This window comes from Eptesicus fuscus, chromosome 7 (assembly GCF_027574615.1).
Source record: "Eptesicus fuscus isolate TK198812 chromosome 7, DD_ASM_mEF_20220401, whole genome shotgun sequence".
In the NCBI taxonomy this organism is placed as follows: Eukaryota; Metazoa; Chordata; class Mammalia; order Chiroptera; family Vespertilionidae; genus Eptesicus; species Eptesicus fuscus.
The window spans coordinates 83,559,881-83,584,661 of NC_072479.1; the positions used below are offsets into that span (position 1 = coordinate 83,559,881).

General features: G+C 48.4%; 1 protein-coding gene across 1 annotated transcript; it reads right to left on the reverse strand.

Annotated features, from left to right (window-relative positions):
- Positions 1-7,155: 7,155 nt before the first annotated feature.
- On the reverse strand, positions 7,156-23,388 carry GPRC5A (G protein-coupled receptor class C group 5 member A). Its single transcript, XM_008140858.3, has 4 exons — positions 23,253-23,388; positions 9,755-10,683; positions 8,448-8,506; positions 7,156-8,144 (listed from the first exon to the last, which is right to left on the reverse strand). The coding sequence occupies exons 2-4, from the start codon at positions 10,674-10,676 to the stop codon at positions 8,052-8,054; spliced, it is 1,074 nt and encodes a 357-aa protein (XP_008139080.2). The 5' UTR covers positions 10,677-10,683; positions 23,253-23,388; the 3' UTR covers positions 7,156-8,051.
- Positions 23,389-24,781: the final 1,393 nt, after the last annotated feature.

Below are 24,781 nucleotides of genomic sequence, written 5' to 3' on the forward strand. Positions count from 1 at the left end.
CAAGGCCAGCCAACTCCGTTTGTTTTTTTTTTACCTTAACTCCCTATTGCCAAATAACCATGAGCTCCCAAATTCATCAGAAGTATTCCACATCGCCAACCACCTGATCAGCCTGCATCTGCGGACCTCTTACACCTACCTCTCTCCAGGCTTCTATTTTGACTGCAATAATGTGGCTCTGGAGTGCATGGGCTTCTTCTTCCCAGAGTTGGTGGAGAAGAAGCCTGAGGGCTCTGAGCATCTCTTAAAGATGCAACAGCAGCCACATTCTCTTCCAGGACGTGCTGAAGCCTTCCCAAGATGAGAGGTAAAACTCAGGATTCCCAGGAAGCCGCCATGGTCATGGAGAAGAGCCTGAACCAGGTCCTTTTGGAGCTGCAGGCTCTGGGTTCGACCAGCCCAGACCCTCATCTCTGTGACTTCCTGAAGAACCACTTCCTGGGTGAGGAGGTGAAACTCATCAAGAAGATGGGCTACACCTGACTCACCTCCACAGGCTAGCCGACCCTCAGGCTGGCTGGGCTTCCCTCATGCAGGACCAGGAGCCCTTGGAGCCCAGAGGCCTTTGAGGAGCCCCTCTGCCTCCCCCTGATGTCCGGCTTTTGCCTGAGCCTCTCCCTAAAACCACTAGGCATCCTTTTAACTGCCCTAGAGCCCTCTCCCATGCAGTAGACTAAATGGAAACAATAAAGCTTTTTGCAGAAAAATTAATTAATTAAAAATATTTTTTTTTGGGGGGGGGGAATGTTACCTGTTGCTGACATGTATTATGTAGTTAGGCCTGCAATGGTTGATTCTGTACTGAACAAGTACAGACTTTTCTTCCTTGTCATTATTTCCTAAGCACTATAACATCTATTTGCATAGCATTTATATTGCATTAGGTATTATAAGTAATCAAGAGATTATTTAAAGTATACAGAAGGATATGTGTAGGTTATATGCAAATACTACACCATCTATATATATAAAAGCCTAAGCAACTGGCCGACCAGCTGACCACCCGTAGCTATGATGCGCAATGACCACCAGGGGGCAGACACTCAACGCACAGGCATGGAAACATGGAACAGACTGATGAATCTCAGAGGGAAGACGGGAGAAGGGAGGGCAGGAAGAGATTAACCAAAGATCTTATATGCATACTAGAGGCCTGGTGCATGGATTTGTGCACCAGTGGGATCCCTTTGCCTGGCCTGCAGGGATCAGGCCGAAACTGGCTCTCCGACGTCCCCCAAGGGGTCCCAGATTGCCAGAAGGACCCCACTGGTGCACAAATCTGTGCACCAGGCCTCTAGTTTTATATAAGGGACTTGGACATCCACAGAGTTTGGTATCAACAGGGTGGGGGATGTGGTCCTGGAATCCATACCTGGTAGATATCAAGGGATGACTATATTCACATAGCATCTTCCCTAAAGCAAGGCTATGAAGAACTGTTCTGTAAAATGCAATCACCACAATACAATATACAGATGGTGTATTATAGAATTATACATCTGAAACCTATATAATTTTATTAACCATGTCACCCCAATAAATTCAATAAAAAAAAAATTTTTAATACAACTGCCAGCTAGGAAGTGGATTATAACATCCAGTAACAAATAACACTCACAAAAGGTGAGGGCGCATCCAAACAATGGAATGCATTTTCATTTCACCTGAGGGCTAAGGAAGTGTTTGGGTTGCAGGTATGAGGATATTGTACAATAAAACTGGTAATCTCTCCATGGTTCTTAAGATTCAAATACCAGGCACGACAATTTGGCAAGTAAAAGTCTGGAACTCTGAGAATTCCAAGAATCCTTGAGCTTATCGAGCCCAGCCTCTCTCCTAACACAGAATTCCCCACGTCATCCTCAACAGAGCATCATTGAGATTGAACACCTCCAGCAGCAGGTCACCCACCACTTTGCAGGAAGTTCTTCTGGGATCTGCCTCCCTAAAACTCCTAACACTGAGCCACCTGTTATGCTGCCATTGTTCAAGACAGCTGGGAGGCAGCAGCATGGGGTCATGCATAAGGGATCCAAAGGCAGCCCTATCACTTGGTAGCTGTGTCACCTTGGAGCTTCCATTCCTGCAGGTGTTAAGTAAAAAGGGATGATAATCATAATCTACACTAATAAAAGAGGAAGATGCAAATTGACCATACCTTCATGACGCCCACCAGCCAATCAGGAGTGAGTATGCAAATTAACCCAACACAGATGGTGGGTTAATTTGCATACACAGGTGCCCAGCAGCTGGGGGCGGGACGCTTGCATCATCGCCATGGCGAAAACGCAGGCATTTTGTACCACCCCAGCCGTTCTGGGTCTCTGGACAGTGTGGGAAGGTGGAAAGGCGGCTCCGGGCCGGAGCAAAAGCTGTGCCACCAGCCAGGGTAAGGAAGGCCCATTCTGCACGAATCTTCATGCTTCGGGCATCTAGTAACTTATAAGGCCTTATAAGTATTAAATAATATTATACAAGTAAAGCCCTTAAAATAAAGCCTGGCACAGAGTAAGCGCACATTAAATGTTAGCTCTAATCATGATAACACACCCTGCAAAGTCCTCTCCTCTCCAGATGAAATATCTCTATTTCCATCAACCGTTCTGTATATCATGTGGTTCTTTTAAAAAGCTCCTCTGTGAGAAGCTCCTTCAATCCCATGAGACCCACGGAAATGGATTTAATATTCTGATGTGGTGTAACATGCCTCCCATTCCGTGGGAACAGTGCTGGCCTTGACCTACACTACACGACTTTGTCAGTACTGCCTGTGATGGCCTCGGCTCTTTGCCTGCTGAGCCACATCACGGGTCCTTAGCAGTCTTACAGCCCATTCTGTGCACAGCAGGGTCTGTGCCTTGGGAGGCTGCTTCTCCTCATGACTGTCAAACCAAGTACTTACGTGGTTTATTTGGGGAGGCATGAACACATTTATAACAAACTAAATTTGGGACCTTTATTCTAATCTGTTCCAATACATTATTATTCCATCTTTCCTAATGTTGTGTCATGTGTGTCATGGGCTTATCAGAGGGGTGATTTTTTTGTTGTTTGTGTTTGTTTGTTTGTTTGTTTGTTTGTTGAGTTGATGGATCTTAATATGGAAGGGGGCCTGAACTAGAAGTAGCTGGGACCAGACAGTTGGGTATTGCACATGTGGTAACCAAATTTCATTAAAGTTTCCTCTTCTTGCCGAAACCGGTTTGGCTCAGTGGGTAGAGCGTCAGCCTGCGGACTCAAGGGTCCCAGGTTCGATTCCAGTCAAGGGCATGTACCTTGGTTGCGGGCACATCCCCAGCAGGGGGTGTGCAAGAGGCAGCTGATCGATGTTTCTCTCTCATTGATGTTTCTAACTCTCTATCCCTCTCTCCTCCTCTCTGTAAAAAATCAATAAAAAAAAAAAAAGTTTCCTCTTCTTTTCTGTTGAAGATCGTGATTGACTCTGGTGCTTGAGACACACACTCAGGTCATTATACACAACAGTTACTTACAAAGTTTTTCCAGGGACTGCCTCTGAAATCTGCCATCAGAAACTGCACAGGGAGTGAGAGATTGCCCTTGAGGGGGCCCTGTAGCTCCACACCAAGGAAAGGAAGAGGTGCTGGGTATGGGTTCTTGACTCTATGTGGGACTTAGAGACGTGGAAGGATCATCATGCTGGCGGGGGGAATGAAGAATTCTTTTTTGCCTTGAAATCCGTCTTATGACAGCCCACTCCCTCAAGAGGCATATGCTCATTTGGCTTGGGGGTTGCAGGACAGTGATCTGTGGTTTAAGAAAATGTCGACCGCCCTCCAGTCCCTCTCCCCACAGCTTACATGCAGAGGGGAAGGGAGATCATTGGAAGAGAAACAGGGGAACAAAAGGCAATTAGGAAGACAAAGGAAAATGAGAGGAATTCAAAACATGGGTGACCATGGTCACTTTATCTGATTCTGTGCTCAAACCCCCTTTTGGAAAAAATGTGTCTAACACTGACCTCCCAAGTATCAACAGTATTCAGAGCACAGAACCAGAAATCTGGTCCCAGTCCTATCTAATAAAAGGGTAATATGCAAATTAACCATCACTCCATCACAAAGATAGCGCCCATAGCCACAAGATAGCGGTGCCCAGTCCTCTCAGCCCCGCCAGAGTACCCCAGTCCCGGGGGGCAGCCGCTGAGAGTGGGCAGCGTGAGCAGCCTGGCGGAATGCTTGCTTCGTTGCCATGGCGATGAGGCAAGCGTTCTGCGCCCAGCCATGGATGGGCCTCTGGGCCGCGGAGAGCCTCTGGGCAGCGGGCACGGAGCGGCCAGGCCCCACAGAGAGCTACTGGCGCACGGATTCATGTGCAGGGCTACTAGTTGTATTATATCCATCAGTCCTGAGCTCCCTCTGAAAAGTGAGGGCTGTGAGGCACCAATTAAAGAAACTCCGTGACCTTCTCAAACGCTACCATTTTAGGCACTGGAGTGTCCCACTCTGAAGGGTCAAGAAAACTGTAATAATCCAGAGGTTGCCAAAATCAGACTCAGACACCGATGTACTGCTCCCCACACCCATCTGCACACCTGAAGCCAGGGAGGGCAAAGCATTGTCTGCCCTGGGTGGAGGAGTTCCAGAGAAGCCTACAGTTTGGACCAGATAATTCCCCAAAGCAGCAGGTCCACAAGCTGAAGGCTGTCTTGCCAGATCCCAGATCTCCGCAGTCAACACTGAAGAAAGGTTTTTCTGAACCCGCCACTTCCAATTCTGAAATAATCCCTGTTCAGGTTAGGGCTGGGAGAGCGGCAAACCTTCCCACCCCGGTAGCAACGGAAGGACATGGGCAAGGAAGGACACGACCAGCTGTGTGCAGCTCAGTTCTCAGCAGTAAGGACAAGTCTGGAAATGAAGGAAGGAAACCCAGAATGCACCGGGAGGGGGAAGAATGGGTGTTATTGTTGCATTTCCAGGGCCAGGCTGTACCTTTTTGTTTTTGGCACACTTTTCCTGACAAAAAGCCAATGTTCTCACCACAAACATACTCGTCGACATTAGTAACAACAGCATATGAGACCATTGTCTGCAAAGATGCCAGATTGCATGCAAATGGGCTGGAAATACTTTGGAGAATTTCACAAAAATCAGACACAGGGCAATTAAACTCTGGCAGAGGAGATCGGAGCAAATTCTCTAAAGACGGTGGGAGGAAGGACGCAAACAGCTCATACACACAAGCCTTTCAAAATTGGACACGTTTGCCTCAAGCCCACTGGATATCTGCTGTTCTGCCTCATGCCCTTCACGGGAAAGCAGCTTTAGATGTTCGTTTTTGAGGGGCTCGGCGTCCTTGAGGGCCGATGCCTGAGGTTCCACTGCCACCAAGTGGAGCCACGCGGTATTGCAGCGATGGACGTTCTCTCAGCCTAAAGCGAGAGGCAGAAGTGACAGGTGGTCTATTTCTCATCTGACAATGAAAGATGAGAGGAAGGTTGTGAACTTCATTTTATTAGCATTCATTTAGTTCAAAGGAGGTGTCATTTTGGATCCCAGCCATCAATCAAACTGGCTTCGCTCAAGGACCTGGCTGGGCTAAATTTGCACCTTCTATTTCCGCCCAGGTGGAGACGGGCTGGGAAACTCTCTTCTCTAGTATCATCACAGAGATTGTTAGAGGCCAAAACCTCCAGCCCCCAAGATGTTCCTCGTTTAACAACAGAGTTTAATTATGTTCAGGAGGCATAAGACCTGAAGACGGGTTAACAGCCGCGGGGGGTGGGGGGGTGACAAGTGTAGTTGAATGGGGAGGGAGCCTTCCACGACTGCCTTTTAAGAACCAAAAAATCAGCGAAATGGTTGCCCACTAGTCCAAACGCCAGAGACCACTTTATTTCTTAGAAAAGAAACCAATTTCCACCCTGGCTGGGTGGCTTGGTTGGTTGGAGCGTCATCCAGTACCCCAAAAGGTTGCAGGTTCGATTCCCAGTCAGGGCACATACCTAGGTTGCAGGTTCCATCCGATCGATCAGGACACATATGGGAGGCAACCAATCAATGTTTCTCCTCTCTCTTCTGTCTGTCTGTCTCTCTCTCTCTCTCAAATCAATAAAAACATCCTTGGGTAGGGGTATAAAAAAAAAAAAAAGAAACCAGTTTCCAGCGATGGGTCCCCTTCCATGTCCTTCCATTTTGGAAGAGGTTGACTTGAGTCCTACGGATACAGAGGCCTATAGACTCTTTTCTAACAAGAAAGCAGATCCAGGTGTTCTGTGGCTCTACCTTTTATTCAGCCGCCTGCGCTTGGCTGATAGGCCAGACACCGAAAGGAAGACAAGAGGGAAGGAAATGGGTACTTCCTGGGTACCTACCCTGTGGCACATCGATAAATGTGAAACTATATTGCTTTTTCCTCACTGGATTATGCCCTCTGGGGAAAGACTAGAATAGTCAGGATATAAATCATTATTTGTAATTCCCCTTTTCAATGCAAAACTTGGCTAATGTTGGTGCAAAGCCATTGAGAAACCCTCAACCAAATCTTTGTGGAATGTAAATAGCCCTAATTCAGCGTGTCATCCATTCACCAACCTCACCTCACCCCTTTCCACGCTAGTTTTTCCTTTTGATGAAAAGCAGAGCATCCGGCTCTTGGGAGGTAACTCCCTAACTCAGCTACACGTTTTAAAATGCCATTTGGTTTCTGTGTATGGGATTTCTTTTTCCTTCACCAAAGAGCAATTTCCTATTGCCCTGCCCCATAGAGCTGTTTCGGGGATTAAGTAAATCATAGTTGTTAGGTACCATGACTTTTCCGAGAGATATTATGAACCAATTCCGTCAAATAAGGGATATGGATTTATTTCCTCCTACAATTAAACTTCGGGTGAATGGCCAAACTGGCTTTAAGGTCTCCTTCCTGTCTTACCTGGGCTGCCAAACCCCATTCCACTGTTGCCACTCCTCTGCCTTCCTGGAGCAAAGCCTCAGGGCCCGTGATCCCTCTTGGCTTCCCCCCTCACCCTTGCCACCCACCTCAAAAGTTGGGGAAAACACGCTTGTCTTGGACACATATGGAGAAGAGAAGGAGAGACACACGGAGAAGGGTCAAGCCCACACCCAGTGGAACCGAACCTTGAACTTCAGCTGCAACATGACTAACGTCCGCCGCTCCTACTGCCGCGGCCACAGTGAACGAGTTGCCACCACATCTTTATTGCATCTCCAGGTAAAGAACGGTGAATAACTTACAATACAAGGCACACTCCCCTCCACAGACAATGCCTGCTTACAGAACGCAGGAGGTGAACACAGTGCAAATCTAGTTACAGAGGCTGGGATTCGGACCAGTGCCAGGAACACACAGAAAGAACAGTGCACAAATGCTCCTGGCAAAGAGAGATCGGGCTTGCCCACACTAGTGAGGTCCAGAAGGAAAACTCCCGGTAAAACATGTAGGGGAGAATAGTTGGGGGATTGACAGCAAGTGTGGGAGTGACCCAAGGAGGGGGGGGGGGGGGACTGTGACTCGGTGCTGGGGACCCACAGAGGCCCTGTGTGTTAGCACCACAGAGATGAGTAAATTTAGGGTGACCTTTGGCCTCTCCTACCCAGGCAAGAAGGGAGGGTCCAGCAAGTTGGCTTCCAGTGTAGATTTAGGCAGGGAGGGGCTGAGAGACAGCCCTTTACTATTTTTGCTCAGATCTGCAGTTCTGCTCTGGGCTGAGCAATCCTTACAAAACCAGCGTTGAGTGTCGGCTTCTGAAGTTGAGTGAGCCAGTCCGCAGTTAGATGGCCGGAGCTTGAGTCACGTGTAAAGTGACAGAGAAGAGTAAGAGAGAAACCCTGAGTTGCCTAGAGACTCCCACCTATAAGAAGCGTCCTAAATATGGAACAAAGGAAAAACTACGGTGCTGCTAAAAACTGGAGTGTCCTAGCCCCCCAGCAACTCCAGAACAGAAGAATAGCTGTTGAGGCTGGCGCGGAGGCCGGGTCTTCCCACAACGTTGTGTATGGTTTCCTTAGAAGACTCGGGACTTAACCCACATCCCTTTAGTTCTGCTGACTTGTCGTGTTCATCCCGCTCTTCAGCTAACTGCCGTTTTTCCTTCCTTCATAGTCATTGTAAGGGCTAACCCGAGTCTGGGCCCGTGGAATGGAGAAATCCTTTTGGGAGGTCCGATTCTGAAAAGGAAGCACCATATTGTTAAGCCCTCTCCCGTTCCCGGATATTTCAACAGAACTTCAATCTGGGCAGGAATCTCACTTTCTTCCCTTTCTCCTAAACCCTCCCCCTAAAGTCCTCCCTGTGCCCTACCCCGCAGTCGTCTGCCCTAACCCCAGAAGGTGGATGAGAGCAAAGTAGACATGTCATCCTTTTAAGGTGGCCATTTAGGAGCCAACAGAATGGTAACACCTTCTATGCCCAAGGGACACGTTCCTGGGGCGCTGAGGCTGCTGATGAAAAAGGAGAAAGAGATCACTTGCCTGCAGCTGGAAATGGGTGGTATAAGGGACATAGGTGGTATCACCTAGCTCTTCAAGACCTGAAACAGAGGGAGAGGAGAAATTAAAGCATTAGGGTCCCATTCCTCGGGCACCCACTCATGCTCACCCCAGTTGAGTCATCTACCAAAGCGTGATAGATACCTTACCCATTGAATTTTCTCTCTGGTAGGCTTCTGAGTGCCCAGGAGAGCCCCCCACTCCCACCCCACCCCCCACTACAGGGAGAAGCACCAGAAGGCTTCGCACCCCAGGCTTCAGGAGCAGAGCCATTGTAAGCAGCAGCTAAGAACCGGGCCTTAGAGGCCCCTCACTCCTCTCCCAAACCCATTCCTCTCTCCTGATTAGGTCCAGAGATCAACGTAAACCCTGGAGAGCAAGACACAGCTCCTGATGGGCAAGGGCAGTGTCTCGATATCAGCTGAGCCTCTTTATGTTACGAGAACAACATAACATCTACTCACACCACCAGGCAAGAGCAAAATCGGTTCGTTCTTTCATGTCAAGATAGGATCTCTTCCCTCCCATGGGCCCAGACACATACAATAAAATGCAGCTCTTCAGGGTAAATTGGAATCCTTAGTAACTCTGTGGAGATTTCCGCTGGTTTGTGATCAAAAGGCTTTCTAACCTCTCTGTGCCCGGTGGTCACTGCAAGAAGTCGTGGCGTGGCTTTACGCGCCCAAATATAGGAAGGTCTCACATTTCCAGAAGGGGTGCCGAGTTATCTTTTATAAAGAACACGATCTCACCTACTTATCTCTAAGAATGTTTCGAGTCATTCCTTTTCCATTCCTTTGCTTCATCTTATTTTTTTTTAAAGATATATTTTATTGATTTTTCACAGAGAGGAAGAGAGAGGGATAGAGAGCTGGAAACATCGATGAGAGAGAAACATCAATCAGCTGCCTCCTGCACACCCCCCACTGGGGATGTGCCCGCAACCAAGGTACATGCCCTTGACCGGAATCGAACCTGGGACCCTTCAGTCCGCAGGCCGACGCTCTATCCACTGAGCCAAACCGGTTTCGGCTGCTTCATCTTATTTTTATTCAGAGAAACCTACATGGACTGTGTCAAAAGTGCTGGATTACAGCTCCAGAGGCAGCTTCTAGATCCACTTGTCAACTAGCTGGATGGTTTTAAGCATGAGCTGAGCCTTGGGGACCTTATCTGTTCTGTCAGGGACACGAGCTGGATAAATACCTGCATGCTCCTTACAGTTATAATACCCTATGATTCTCCCCCATCTCTCTACAAAGGACTGGCCACCCAGCCCGGCTCTATACCTTGAGTGATTTCCTCTTGAGTGTAGGCTCTGTTCTCCACGCCATAGCTCTGCTTCATGAATTGAGGTTTACAGAAAGCATCCTCAACAGGGTAGTCCATGGGGTTCTGTTGCTTTGTGAGCAGCTGAAACTCAGGTGCAACATAAGCCAACAGGAAAATCCAGCCATTGGCCACCAAGGCTGCACTGAGGATGGTATCATCCCACATGGTGTCAGGGGTAGGGGTGACCAAGAGCAAGGTGATCCATGCCACCCAGATGGCCATGGAGAGGAGCGTGGTGAGATAGATGTGGGCTCCGTGTCTCTTCCAGCCTGTGAAGGGGCCACAGAAGGTGAAGCAGGATGTGAGGAAGGTCAGTGCCATCAAGAAGAGGACGAAGATGAGGAGCATGACAAAGTCTTCGTTGCGCCGAGGAGGAGAAAGCTCAGCGAAGATGCCAGTATTGGTCCTGTTCATGGTGAGGACGACATACTCGATAGCGATGACGTCCTGCACCAGGCTGACGCCCACCGCCAGGCCCAGCATCACCAGCAGGGAGAGGGGCTTCCAGCCGCGGACCAGCTTCGTCAAGTTGAAAGCATGAGCCAGGAGGCAGGAGAAGCAGAGGGAGAAGAGGACGCCGAAGAGGAAGAAGCGTGTGGGCCCCGTGTAGCTGTCCAGTTTGATGATGAAGGCAAAGGTCATGCCGAAGACCCCCAGCACACCCACAAGGAAGAGGAACTGGACCGGAAGCACCTTCCGCCTGTTGGAGTCCTGCACCTTGCAGATGAGGGCCAGGAGAGCGAGCATGAAGGCCACTGAGGTCACAGCCCCCACGGCAGCCACAGTTTCCAGGACGATGCCCCAAGCTTCGGACGTATCACAAAGTCTGTGGTACTTGGGTTCCAGGTCACTGCGGCAATCACGAGCGGTTGTGGTCATTTTGATTCTGTGTGAAAGCAAATCAGAGGCAGAGGGTGAATGTCCTAACAAACGCAGGCACAGAGGACCAAGAGAGATTCAGAAAAAAATGTTGTATGTTCAGCCAAGGTTTTGCCCATGACCTTACCATATTAGATAAAGCTACTATCTTTTCTCTATGTCCTTGTGGCAAATCCTAAAGGCTGATGAAAGGAAAGAACAAATCCCATATGTCCTTCCCCATAACTGAACTATAATATTAATATTTACCCTGAAGCTAGAGGGCCCGGTGCTCTGTTGAGGGGTTTCAGAGTCTCAGTTCAAAAAATATGTCACAAATAACTTCCAGTATTCCTGATATTTTTGTCTAGTGTTTTCTTAGGAATCAGTGAGCATGGGAATACCTGTCTCAGACATTATTTGTGAGCATCCCACTCTCCCATGGATAAAAGGAGTTATCTAAATTGTAGATTTCCCTATTTTTCAGAAGCCACTGGATTCTCTTCTTAAACTCTGCTATCACATAGTAGGTGTCTTTCCCTCCTTAGCATTTGTAAGGATGGCTCTACTAATTCCAAAAAGTAATGAAGGAGTCTTCCTTATCATAATGAACTCTTAATTATATATGCAGTATAACACATACATTCATATATGAATGAATATTGTGTATATATTAGAATATTATATTAGTGGTATGTCAGCGTAAGTTAAATATAAATAACAAAAAATTTCTAGTTTAAATCTATCTTCCTAACTTCTTGTGAAACTGGCCCTCCAAGTTTAACTTTGTATTATATAATCATTCGTTCAACCATTATTTTTTTAATATATTTTTATTGATTTTAGAGAGAGAGGAAGGGAGAGGGAGAAAGAGAGAAACATCAATGATGAGAGAGAATCATTGATCGGCTGCCTCCTGCACGCCCCACACTGGGGATCGAGCCCGCAACCCAGGCATGTGCCCTGACTGGGAATCGAACCGTGACCTCCTAGTTCATAGGTCGACGCTCAACCACTGAGCCACGCCGGCTTGGCTCAGCCAATATTTATTGAATGCCACTCTGTGTCAATCACTATTCTAGATACTCAATGGGAAAGGGGGAAACAGACTTGTTCTCTGCCATAGCAGAAGAGACAGACAGACATAATTTGCCACTACTGCCCCAGGCATCCCTTGGCCTTCTCTTACCATGGGTCTGTCGCCTGCACTCTACCCCACAGGAATTACTCCTCCCACATGCAGAGCACAGAGCAAAGCACGGACTAGATTCTACCTCTCCAGGGGAGAGAATGAGAAACATGGGTAAGAAAGGCAGATGAACTTCAGATACAGGCAAGCCCTGAAATGCAAGTACCCAAAGCCTGAAAGCTCTGCCTACAAATGTCCACTCCGGGGCGCTATGGGAAGGGGAGATGTGGAGGGTGCCATGGTTACGGAAGAGGAGGAACCCTGTCCAATTCAAGGGCAGCACAAACAAGGGAAGGGATCCAGGCAGGCCCTGTGCATTTCATCTTCGCTCACTTCACCTCTCCTCTTCACTCCCTCTCAGATTAATCATCAGGGTGGTGTCCGGCTGCAAAGGTACTGCTCTCACCATCCCTGCCCTTCCCACTGTTCCTTCCCCACCCCTCAAAGTAGTGCTGTTTGTTGACAAGTAGTTGTTATCATACTAGCTGATAATTAATTATGAAGGACTTTGAGTCTGACGACTCCAAATCTCGACAGAGACTGATGAGGTTTTGCATAGAGGATAGTGTGGGGCTGGACAGGACGGTAAGGCAGACACCTCCTGCACCCAACTGGACCTCGAGGCCCCTCGCTCCGGGGCAGCAGTGCAGGAGGGGGTGGTGTCTCAGAGCCTCCCGACACCCACAGACCAGGGTCCGACAAGAGCAATGGACAGTGGGTGTGGTGTGTGAGAAAACCAATTTCCCCAATTTCACCTCCACCTCCCTCCCCAACCATGCCAGGGAGATGAGAAACAGTCCCTGAACTGCCTTTACAATAGTGGTGTGTTTTTTAATCTTTGAGTTTTTATTATAGACATTTTCAAGCATATTAAAAAACAAATAGTATAATGGAGGCCCACAGGCTCATCACATAGTTTCAAAACGTATCAATGTATCGTCAATCTTGCTTCAAAAATCTACATCCCCACCCCACTCACTCGATTACTTTTAAGCAAATCCAAGACATCAGATCATTTTATCAATAAATACATGCATACATATGTATGACAAAAACTCCTTTTTAACTTAGCCACACTTAAAAATTAACAATAATCTTTTTTTAAAATATATTTTTATTGATTTCAGAGAGGACGGGAGAGGGAGAGATAGAAACATCAATAATGAGAGAGAATCATAGATCGGCTGCCTCCTGCACACCCCCTACTGGGGATCAAGCCCAAAACCTGGGCATGTGCCCTTGACCAAAATCAAACCAGGACCCTTCAGTCCCCAGGCTGACGATCTATCCACTGAGCCAAACCAGCTAGGGCAAAAATAACCTTTTAATATCAAATATCTACTTAGGGTTTCTATTAGTATTTCCCAATTCTCTCAGAAATATCTTTTTTAAAAAAAGCTTTTAGTAAATATTTTTTATCTGAGTGGCTAATTTTTTAAAATATATTTTTATTAATTTTAGAGAGAGGAAGGAAGAGGGATAGAGAGATAGAAACATCAATGAGAGAGAAACATGGATCGGCTCCCTCCTCCCTAGTGGGGATCAAGCCCACAACCTGGCCATGTGCCCTGACCAGGAATTGAACCGTGACCTCTTGGTTCATGGCCTGACGCTCAACAACTGAGGCACACCAGCTGGGCATGAGTGACTAAGTTTTTGAACTAATATCCTTCTTAATTGACCTCTATTAGCCCTCCCCACCCCTTCCCCAGCATGACAGACATTACACAACAGGTCTAAAATGTTCTAAGTTTCAATTTAGTCAGAGGGAGAGAAACCTCGCCAGACTCATTAGCAAGCAGCCTGTACTGAGAAGGTACCATGTTGCCTAGGGAAAGGCCAGGTGAGGGAAAGAGCCCGGAAGTTGGCTGGGAGAGGACAGGTTCTGGGGAACTGAAAGGGACTTGTGGAAAGCAGGGGGTGAGAAGAAATAGGGAAGCAATCGGCATTGGGGAATATAAACTGTCAGGAGCTCAAGCAATAGCCTTGGAGAAGAACGTAAGAGCTGGAGCAAGAAAGAGAAAATGTAAGGAGTCTAGCAGTGATGTGGACATCGTTTGTAACCAAAGGGAAGGGCAGAGAGACCTAGAATGGACTCGCTCCAACAAAGACCACATGGGGGTGGAGAGAAACCATTTACTCTTGGACTGCTTTGAAGGGGAGGGAGGGTCTCATGATTCATTCACACCCGGTTTTATGCACTTGACTCATTGAACCCTCACAACCACCTTACGATACAGCTCACGTCATTATTATCCCTGTCCCACCAGTGCAGCAACTCTGTTAGCTGACTCGTCCCACTCTGTTAGCTGACTCGTCCCACTCTGTTAGCTGACTCGTCCAAGTCACACAGCTAGTAAGTGGAAGGTCCAGGACTCAAACCCGAATTCCAACTTCAGCGTCGCACATCTTAACACAACACCGTAGAGCCCACTTGTCTGGTAAGAACTTCAAAGCTAGTAGGGACCCTCCAGTTAGAAATGGGGTGACAACATCAGTACTGGGTGCTGCTTTAGGCTTTGAGCATGGATTAAACCGCTGAGAGCTCAGCCTACCCTTGTGAGTTACCCCAGCAGTTCGGAGTTATACACACCCTCCAATTCCTACACAGGAAAGAAATGACTATTTGCACACTGGCTGTGCGTGCTCTACCGAAGAAGGGAGGACAGGAAGGGAGATCCTGTAAGAAAGATGAGAAGGCGGGGCAGGAAGTATCCCAGGGTCTCCCTGTGGTAGGGGACTAGACAGACGTGAGCAGAGCAAGGACGATGGGCCAGGTACAGAAGGTCACCAGGGAGGAAAGCTCTGGGTGCCTAGCAAAGGACAAATGTAAGGTGGGACCTCGCCCCCAGGTTGACTTTTCTCCCCTAGCGTATCGGCTGGTGATGAGGTATGGACCCCCTGACCTTTCCCTCCCTGGAGACAACATTTAGGCCTCGATTGTATTGTAGCTCCAGGTCCAGAAAAGCAGCAAAACCAGACCAGTGACCCCATGCCTGACCTCAGGACCAGCTGCATTGGATAATGACCCCCTGCTCTGGCGCTGACCAAGCAATCAGGGGAGACCACAACCCTCAAAGGACACACGTGGAAAGTTGTTGAGTATTCTATTGAGATTTAACCCCTGGGACATACCCTAAACTCTCCACCCTTAAAACCCTTAGGGTGGAGGACCCAGAGGGCTCTCCCTCGGGGAGCATGTCTGAGCCTTTCCCTTCCTCTCCACACCCTGCCCCCCCCCCCAGGCATATTACCATTGGCTTCCTTACTCCCAAGCTCCAAGGGCCATTCTTTTGCCTCTAGAACTTGTTCCCTAAGCCCATTTCTTCCAGGAATTACTCTTTCTGCCTCTGTGATTTTATAAATAAATGTTCTCTTACAGTTTGGGTCTTGGCTCTGAATTCTTTCCTAGCCAGAACCCAAGTACCGAGGTTGCTGAACCCAGTCCAATCTGACCCCATGGATCAGACACCTGGTGCGTTCCCGCCTCCTACAAACATCCCCATTTGTGAACCCAAGGCAGTGACACTAAAAGCCAAGTGAAGATCGTACCACTGAGTTGGGAAATGGCCACAGAAACCTCTATTCCACATGAACAGACCCATCACCCACGTCCTACCTAGCACTTCCACCTCTTCGCTGTCTCTTGACTATGTCGACCACCAACATCTCCACTTGGACCACTCAGAAGCCCGACCTCTGTCTGCAGACTTGCCATCTCTAAGCCACTCTTGGTGGCCAGGGAAAGAGCCAGAACCTGCTCAGCCGGTGGAAGGCTCGGCCCTGACTGCCTCTCCAGCCTCATGCCTTGTCCCCACACCCTCCTCCATAACCCCAATATTCGAGCTTCTTGTCTCTCCTCCAAACCAGCACTCTATCTCCCTTCAGGCATGCTGTCCCATCTGATGGGGCATTCTCCCCCTTCCCCACCCCCTTCATTTGACTTAGAGGCCCCTTCTACCAGGTGCTTCCCTTGATGCCCATGTCTACTGAGACTCGTGTCCTTGAATTCTCAGGGAGCCTCCGCGTTTCCTACCACAGCGCCTGGCATGCAGCCCTGCCTTGCCTGTTGAGAAGTCTGCATCTCCTGCTGGACAAACAGGTCCCTTGGAGGTTGGGTTATTAAACGTCTCTCCCCAGCCTCTGGTCTAGAACCTGACTGTGGTAAGTGCCCCACCAGGATGGGTGGGCGAGCGTACGGTTAGGAGAAGTGGAGTCCAAGGAAAAGGGGTTGTTCATGAGACAGGGTGGGGTGGGCTGTACCTCACAAGCCCCTCTCTGCTGTCCTTAATCCAACCCCCACCACTTGCTCCCATCCTCCCTCTCACACAGGCTGTCTAAAGTCACACTTTGGGTCTGAAGTGAGGAGCTCTGGGCCGCGTCTGAAACCCTGCTCCTTAGAGACTCCAGGTGTCTCCTAGGAGACCGTGAATCCTGAAGCTTTCCCAGCAAGCAGAGAGGAATTTACTGGAATCCAGTCATGCGTTCCCACCCAATTTCCTGATGACTAAACCCTGCGCTTCGAAGGAGGATGGTGAGGTTTTGGAGGCCAGGGAAATGAGAAATGACTCTGAGTCATAAGGGTGAGACCCCCTTTCACTTAGGACAGCGGCTAACTGTGCTAACTACCTGCTGTCCAATAACCCAGTGACACCCACAGCTGAGACCCTGAAATCACTTGGCGATGCCTTAACCCTTCTGGAATGAGTCAGGCCATTGACCCAAAGGTTAAGAAATAAAGAAAGATGGGGGGGGGGGCATTGGGGGGAGAAGACAACTGGAGGAGGAGAGGCAGGCAGGGAGGAGAGGCACTTACTGAGCTCAATTCCAAACCCTCCCTTTACTCTGCCCCTTTAGGAGGAAGGAGTTTCGGCTGCCTTGCCAAGCGTGGACACTATATCCCGGAACCTCCATCCCCTCTATAAAATGAGGGTGGATGCTGAGCTAAGTGGTCTAGCTCATGTCCAGCTCCACTGTTCACCCTCTGGGGAGCTCCTTGTAGACAATTTCCAAGCCTCTTTCTCCCTCCCCTTCATCCTCCTTCTTGCCCATGTCCTGTCATTAAAAGAATATGTGCCACACAAACTCCTAACTCAACCCCAAACCAGGGCTGGAGACGAGGCTGAAGGGTCTGAGTGCAGGCCAAGGAGAATGCCCACCTGCAGGGCAAAGCCACAGGGTCCTGGAGCAGTGCTGACCCTCCACATGGCATTGACCAACAAGTGGCATTGCCTGGTGTGCAAGGGCAAATGGCAGCATTTGATGGAGTATTTGAGCATGAATTAGCTGGGGCCCTGAAACTTCCCAATAGCTGATCTCATCTTCCTCCTTAGGAGATTCATCTATTTATCTCATACGTCATCTAAAAATGAAAAGGACAAAACCTTCCTCTGAGGACTGCCTGGGGAATGACATCAATAACTTAGGTGTTTGTTGAAGCTGGGCCATCACAGGCAAATTTGTGATTTTCTATCATTTTAATTTCCTCTCTGACCTTCAATTGCCACATTCAATCCATAGTAATAACAACAGTCACAATATAATGATGAATAAAAAGAATGATGACTACCACCACATGCTGAGTCCTCTTGTGAGCCAGGCACAAGGCTTAGCATTTGTATGTTTTATATATATTCTCTCATTTACATGTTTTATACTTATTATCTCATCGAACATTACACAACTCATTTTGTAGGCGAGAAGACTGTGTGTTAGATGAAGTTACATACCCCATGTCACATAGTTAGGAAGAATATGCCTTTATGAGTTTAATCATAATTTAATCTATTTCATCTCTAAGTCAGTTATGATCTCAGAAGCTTTTCTCCCAAACTCCAGCCTCTCTCCATTTAAATCATCTCTGGGAAGTCTCCAAAGCAAGCAGTCTTGCATTAGGTCAATCTTCCTGTCAATCAACAGACATTTAAGTGCCTACTCGTGTCAGGTGCTGTGTTCAATGTACAAGTCACTCAGACCACACGTGTGGCTGCTGCCCTTGGGAAGACCAATAGAGTCACACAGACATACAAACAAGGAGTTTCTGAGTGTGCAGGGAATGCTGAGGGCACATGGAAAACAGTGGACCCGTCTACCTAATGGGATTTTTTTTAAAGCTTTAGCAAGAAAACCAAGGAGATGAGGCATGAAAGATGGGCAGGAAATGGCGAGAGATTTGGGAGACGTTAAAAGAGACAGGACTTTGGGGAATAAAGGAATCCAGATTAATTCTCAGATTTCTAGTTTAGGCAACTGAATGGACCTTAGAAATACAGGTTTATGAGGGGAGATGCCACGTCTAGCTTTTTTTTTTTTCTTTTTTTTTACAGAGAGGAAGGGAGAGGGACAGAGAGTCAGAAACATCAATGAGAGAGAAACATCGATCAGCTGCCTCCTGCACATCCCCTACTGGGATGTGCCTGCAACCAAGGTAATGCCCCTGACCAGAATCGAACCTGGGACCCTTCAGTCCGCAGGCCGACGCTCTATCCACTGAGCCAAACTGGCTAGGGCTAGCTTTGTTGAATCTAAGATGACTATGGGACATGCAGTTGGAGGAATCCAGAAAGAACAAACACGAAGTTATCCTAGGAGTTTACTCTGGGCCACACACGGTTTCATGTAATCCCTACACCACCCTATTATTATGTCCCCTTTTTACAGTTGAGGAAAATGAGGCACAGAGAAGTTAAATTACTTGCTCAAGATCACATGGCTCTGAAAGGCCAGGCTCTTAGACACCAGGTTGAGCTGACCCCTCTGCACGTGGACATGTGGGTCTGAGGTTCAGGAGAGGTTTGGGCTATACACACAGACTGGGCCCATTAAGAGGCAGCTGAAGCCTTGAGAGGAGACCGGATTACACAGGGTGCACATACGGTGAGGGAGCGGGCCGAGGACCGAACCATGGGAACACCATCTCATCTAAGCAGAAGTCAGCAAAGGATGTCAAAAAAGCAACTATTGGAGGTTAGAAAAAGAAATAAGCCCAGGTGGTTTCCCAGAAGCCAGGGAGCAGTTTCCCAAAAAAGAGGGGTCAATGGAGTTAAACAATTCAAGGGGAGCAAAGAAAAGGAGGCCTGGGAAGAGAGCCGTGGATTTAGCGGTTAAAAAGTATATTAACTCCTTTTTGTCTGTTATACTAGATTCAGCCTCAATTTGAGCTTCAAGGCTTTTTTTTCTAGCTGGTCCTCCCAGCCACCTCCTCTGCCTTTGCAGCTCCTCTCTCCCCCTCTGTGCAAGGCAAGCAAGGCTCCCAAGAGTATTTTTCTATCTGGTAGGAAATTGGGGCTCATCTAAGATCTTCCTGGAGAAAGTAACCCTCTTTGCCTCCCCACACACGTTATCCTTTTAGCCAGAAAAACTCTGCCCCTCCTAATCACAATCCATTTGCCATATTTCTCCGAAACTTGGCCCAAATCTTGAGGTTTTTAAAAAATTATTAGTCCCATCTCATTTTAAATTTGTAGGTCTCTTCACAGTTTTTACAAGTAACTACTTCTTGGCACTGAAGGTTTTCCATATATATGTTACATATTATACTTTAACATCAGGTAGACTCGCCTATCAGATAACAGGCGTCTTAAGGATTAAGGAAATAGCAAATCTTCTGTTTGTTGGTACCCCCCTCACTGCACAGTGGTTGTTGAGCAAATGTTTGGAATAAGACTGCCCGCTGAGTATTTACTCAAAGCAAGTTATTTATTAGCAAGTGTGAGTAATGGGGAGGACAGATTTTTCAGATGAATATGTGCTGATCGTCGTATTTTTATCTAGGCTAAGTTCTAAGACCAGGGTGGAGTCTCACAGAAATTTCTCTGCCCTGGATGAAGGATAAGTTGTAATTGGAAAGTGTCTCTAGGGAAATCTCCAGCTCCCCTGTTCTGAGTAGCTGTCCGTATTCTGATGACATAAAAGTGATGCGTCATGGCAACAGCTTATGAATAACATCCCTGAACTGAGTTTCTATGCAGTAACTGAAGAGAAAATAAACGATTCTACTACCATGGGCAGAGCTAAACAAGTATAACAACGGTGTTCATCCCAATTTATTTACTTTCGGGTAGTTCCTGGGGGTATTATCATCTGCCTCTAGTCTAAACAAACCATGTGAACTTTAGATTAATGTAAAATAAATTACTGGAATATAAAATAAAAAATACTGAAAATCATTTTTTTAAAAAACTTACGAATTTTCAAATCTTTTAGACCCAGAATTTTAAGAAATGAAACTCCCAGCCCCAGCTGGTTTGGCTCAGTGCATAGAGCGTCAGCCTGCAGACTGAAGGTCCTGGGTTCGATTCAGGTCAAGGGCACATGCCCGGGTTTCGGGCTCAATCCCCAGTAGGGGGCGTGCAGGAGGCAGCCAATCAATGATTCTCATCATGGATATTTCTATTTCTCCTTCTCCCTTCTTCTCTGAAATAAATAAAAATATATTTTTTTAAAAAAGAAGTGAGCCGAAACCGGTTTGGCTCAGTGGATAGAGCGTCGGCCTGCAGACTCGAGGGTCCCAGGTTCGATTCCGGTCAAGGGCATGTACCTTGGTTGCGGGCACACCCCCAGTAGGGGGTGTGCAAGAGGCAGCTGATCGATGTTTCTAACTCTCTATCCCTCTCTCTTCCTCTCTGTAAAAAATCAATAAAATATATTAAAAAAAGAAGTGAAACTTCCAGAAAAAAAGGCGGTTGGATAAAGTGAAGTCCTCTACTGTTATACCATCTCAAAGCTCTCAAAGACCAGTTTTAAAATATTTTATTTCAATATATAATGGCAACATATTCATGTTTGATCCAGCAAGCCCCAAGCTAAATTTGTCATCTTTCCTTGAAAGCCTGTATTTCTAAGCTCTGAGAATGGCACTACCATCCACTGAGTGGCCTAGTAGATATAAAAATACAATATAGACTACCTAATGTGGAGAGGATGGAGAAAACAGAATACATGGCCAAAAATTAGATGACAATAGCAAACAACTATTATTACAATAAATGTAAATGCTAACATTTTTTATTTTGAAAAAAGACTCAATTAAACTATTTTATAACTTTAAGAACCTCACCTAAAACAACAGGATTTTAAAAGTTGAAAGCAAAAGGAAGGAAAAAATAAAAATAAATGCAAAAAAAAGCACAATTATAATAGATAATGTTTATTTAGCAGGCATTATGTATCAGGTACAAAGTTAAATAGCTTGCTCAAGGTAAGACAATTAAGAAAGAGTTGAGGTATTAATATCATGCAAAGTGTAGGCAAAAAGGTATTATATTATAATAATCAGAATACTGCACATTGAAGATAAAATCATCATGAACGTGTATGCACTGAATAACATAGCACTAAAACACATAAAACAAAACTACCAGAAACACAAGGAGAAATCAAAGGAAATATTACAATTATTGGAGACCTTAATACTTTATCAGTCCTCAGCAGATTAAATAAAAAAATGAATAATAATATGGTAAATTTTATATATGTTCTGTGGATACTTTAATCAAAATATTCTCTATCTTTATATCTTATTAGATCTCCATTATTAATCAAATAATTCAGATCCTCTATATCTAAGATCAGCAAACATTTTCTGTAAAGGGCCAGATAACAAGTAGTTTAGCCTCTGCAATCCATAGTTTATAGCTGAAGCAGCCATAGATAATGCATAGACAAATGAGCATGGCTGTGTTCCGATAAAACTTTATTTACAAACATAGGCTGAGGGATGTGTTTGGCCATGGACCTAGTTTACCGACCCCTGCTCTATATGATTGCTTCTATGGAAGTGGTCTTGGAACATTTACCAAAAAAAAAAACAAACTATATTTTAGACCACACACAAAAAAAATCTGAAATCCTAAAATAAGAAATGTACAGACTATATATTCTGACCACAAACCAATAAAAATAGGAATAAAAGTAAAAACAGACACACCAAACAACTCAGAAACTCTACCCTTCAAGGGAAACCACTGTTCAATTCACTGTTGTTGAAGGTCCTGTTATACCAACACATCATTTCCTGCCCATTTCCTCAACTCAAGCTGTGGGTTTTTAAATAGCAGTGGACCTGAAGTCCAACACCCAGAGTGAGAAAAATAAAACCACACAAGTAAAATTCTTCTTCACACCCCGTTATCTTCAGTGCCCACTAGAGTGACTAGGAAGGCAGGCGCAGGCTCCACAGAGGACTGCCAGGGCTGGGATCTCAGCCTGGGGAGGCGCTGGGGCCTTCCCGAGAGCCCTTAGGGGGAACTCGGGGCCCAGGCCCTGGCCTCCCACAGCTGCACAGTCCTGTGGAGTCCGGAGGAGGAAGGCGGCTTCCTGACTCGAGTGGAGAGCACTTCCCAGGAACGTTCTGCTCCTTCCCATTTGCCCTTGAAGCACGCACCTCTCCAAACCTTGGAGGAGAGCCCGTCAGTCTCCCAAGTAAAACTCCTCCTGACCCTTCCTCCCCTTCATTCCTTCCCTCTCCAGGTAGCAACCAGCACCCGCCTGGAGAGTGGAGCTCGGCCTCCCTCCTCTCCCCTCCGTACCTGAAGCGGCTCAACTGCTCCCCCTCAGGAAGGAGCCCCCAGCCGCGGGGGATTCAGCCCAACCTGCAGCAGGTGTGGCGTTTACAAACCCTCCGAGGACAGACTCAGCCCGGAGAGAAGTCAGGAATGGAAAGTCCTTCCAAATTCCTTCAACCTGAGCAGTCCTCCCCCGGGGTGCTAGCCTTTCCTCCCCTCGGGTGCTGTAGGGCCTCAGGGGCATCTCTGGGGCCGCTCCCCAGTCCCACCTCCTGGTTTGCACGGCGGGGCTGTCCCCGGGCACGCGGGAGCTCCTGAGCCAGGCCGGGGCCGCAGCAGAGGGAACGCGGTGGAGCTGAGCGCCCCGCACTCACAGCAGGAGAAGGGCGGCTCCTGTGAACCTACTTCCCCGCGTCCAGAAGGGCTCGCTTGTTGTGCAAGGACAAAACGCTTGGACACTTTTCAGTAACTGGGTAAAGTGACCATTGTCACCATCTTTCTCCTCCTGCCACCCTCCCCCGCGCCCACCCCTCTCCGCCCCAGTCCCTGCCCTTCCTCCGAGATCCTTCTCCCTCTTTTCTCCGCTCCTGGAAGCCGGAGCTGCCCCCGTGCCGGGCCGGGATCCCGCCTGCTCGGAGCGCGTAGAATGCGTCCGAAACTACCACCTGATGTTCGTTTCGCTCCCCGCCGCTATCTCAGCCTGGGGAGCGCGGAAGAAGGAAACTATCTGAGTCGTGTTAAAACTAGAGGCATTTCTTTCCAGGGATTCTTTTCTGCTCGCAGCCTGCTGCAGTCCTCAGGACCGGGCTTTCCTCTCTCGCCTTCCCCCCTCCCGACCCCGCTCACCCCCAGGATTTACATCCGGAGGCGGGGCGCGCTCCGGGCTCCGCGCGCCTCGCTTACCCTGTGCCTGGGGCTTCGGCGCGTGGACTGGCGCTGCTTCCCGCGCGTTCGAGGCAGCTCCGAGCCCCTTGGTGCTGGGGAGCCCACGAAAGCGATCCCGCCCTCGCGGCGCCGAGCGGTTATAAAGGCGGCTGTCGCCGGAGGGAGGGAGGGAGCGAGCGAGGAGGTGAGCGGAGGGACAAGGGGCGGGAGAGGGTCAGGGGGGAGGACACGCCTATTCCAGTTCCATGGCACTGCATGCTGTTATGAAAATAAAGTCCTCGCGCCAGGGAATGAACCAAAAGCCGCCTGACGTCAGCGGCACAGTCACCCTTGAAATGGGGAGGAGGGCGCCCCGGCCCCGCCCCGCCCCGCCTCGCCGCCGGCTCGGAGCGCAGCGCACCCGCCGGTCCCCTGGCGCCGAGTCCAAGCGAGGGGCCAGCGGGCTGCGCATCCGTCCAGACCACTGCCACCTCCGTCCGAGTGCAAGCCGCGCTCCCCGCCCGGCACGCCTGCCCCCCAGGGGCAAGGGCTAGCCAGGCTGTGGCGCCTGTTTTAATGTCTGGGTCCCACAACCCGTGGGAGGTGGGGGACAGGGAGATAGAAACTTACTGTGTTTACTCGAGTAACCAGAACGGAGAGCTGGCCCCCAAGTGGCCCTTCCCCGTCTTTCCAAGACTCTCGCCCGAGCTGGGGAGGATGGGAAGCCAGGGGCCGGAAAGCGGTGCCCCCAACACCCCACCCCATCTCCCCCCTCCCTACCCCTGCCTTCCCCTGCTCAGGGCCCCCCCAGCCCAAGCGAGGTAGATAGAGGCCAAGGAAAACGTACTGGGCGTCCAGAGTTAACCGGCGGGTCCACAGTTAGGTGGCGGCTCCGCTGGTTAGTAGTGTCCTCAGATGAGGCCCATTAGTGCTGCCCCGGGGCGGAGAGATCATTATCTCTCCACTTTCCTAACTGCCTCTCTCAGAGCCTCACAATGCAGCTTGAGAACGGGGATGCCAGATAAAATTATGAAATAAAGGAATTTGCCTTTGGTATCTGGTTCCCCTCCCCCGGGCTGCCCACCCCTCTCCCATTATCAAGCCAATCCTACTGAAACTTGTCTTTGTTTACTTGTCAAACAATCCTTAAGTGGCTGCCCACACCGCGTCAGGGCTCAGGCATGGCTCTGCCCCACCGCCTGCGGGGGAGGCCTCTGTGCTATGGAAGTGCCCCACAGCACACCTGGGAAACCAGCCTGTGTTACTGTGCAAATTAACTCACGAGGGAAGATCCAGGGCTCCTCAACTTTTTCAAAATGGCTTCTTGGAGAGAATACCTCCACCTTTGTTAGGTTTTTATTTCACTCCCGAGAAACCACAGCCATTGTCTTGGAACACTTCTCACGAGGCCTGCAGCCCCGGGTCTGTAAGCCCACCTGCTCCTTTCCCGGGCCCCTGGTGTGTGTGTGTGTGTGTGTGTGTGTGTGTGTGTGTGTGTGTGTGTGTAGGAAACTGAGAAATCGGTGGAAACGGAAAATGACAGAGCTCTTTCGTGTGTGCCATCTGCC

Bases quoted from the DNA above. Each gene is read 5' to 3' on its own strand.
- GPRC5A (XM_008140858.3), bottom strand. From the start codon at position 10,676: ATGACCACAACCGCTCGTGATTGCCGCAGTGACCTGGAACCCAAGTAC. The intron at 8,507-9,754 runs GTATAGAGCCGG...CCTCTGTTTCAG, and splicing joins TCAAGAGGAAATCACTCAAG to GTCTTGAAGAGCTAGGTGAT. The intron at 8,145-8,447 runs GCAAGTGATCTC...CTTCCTTTTCAG, and splicing joins CCACCCATTTCCAGCTGCAG to AATCGGACCTCCCAAAAGGA.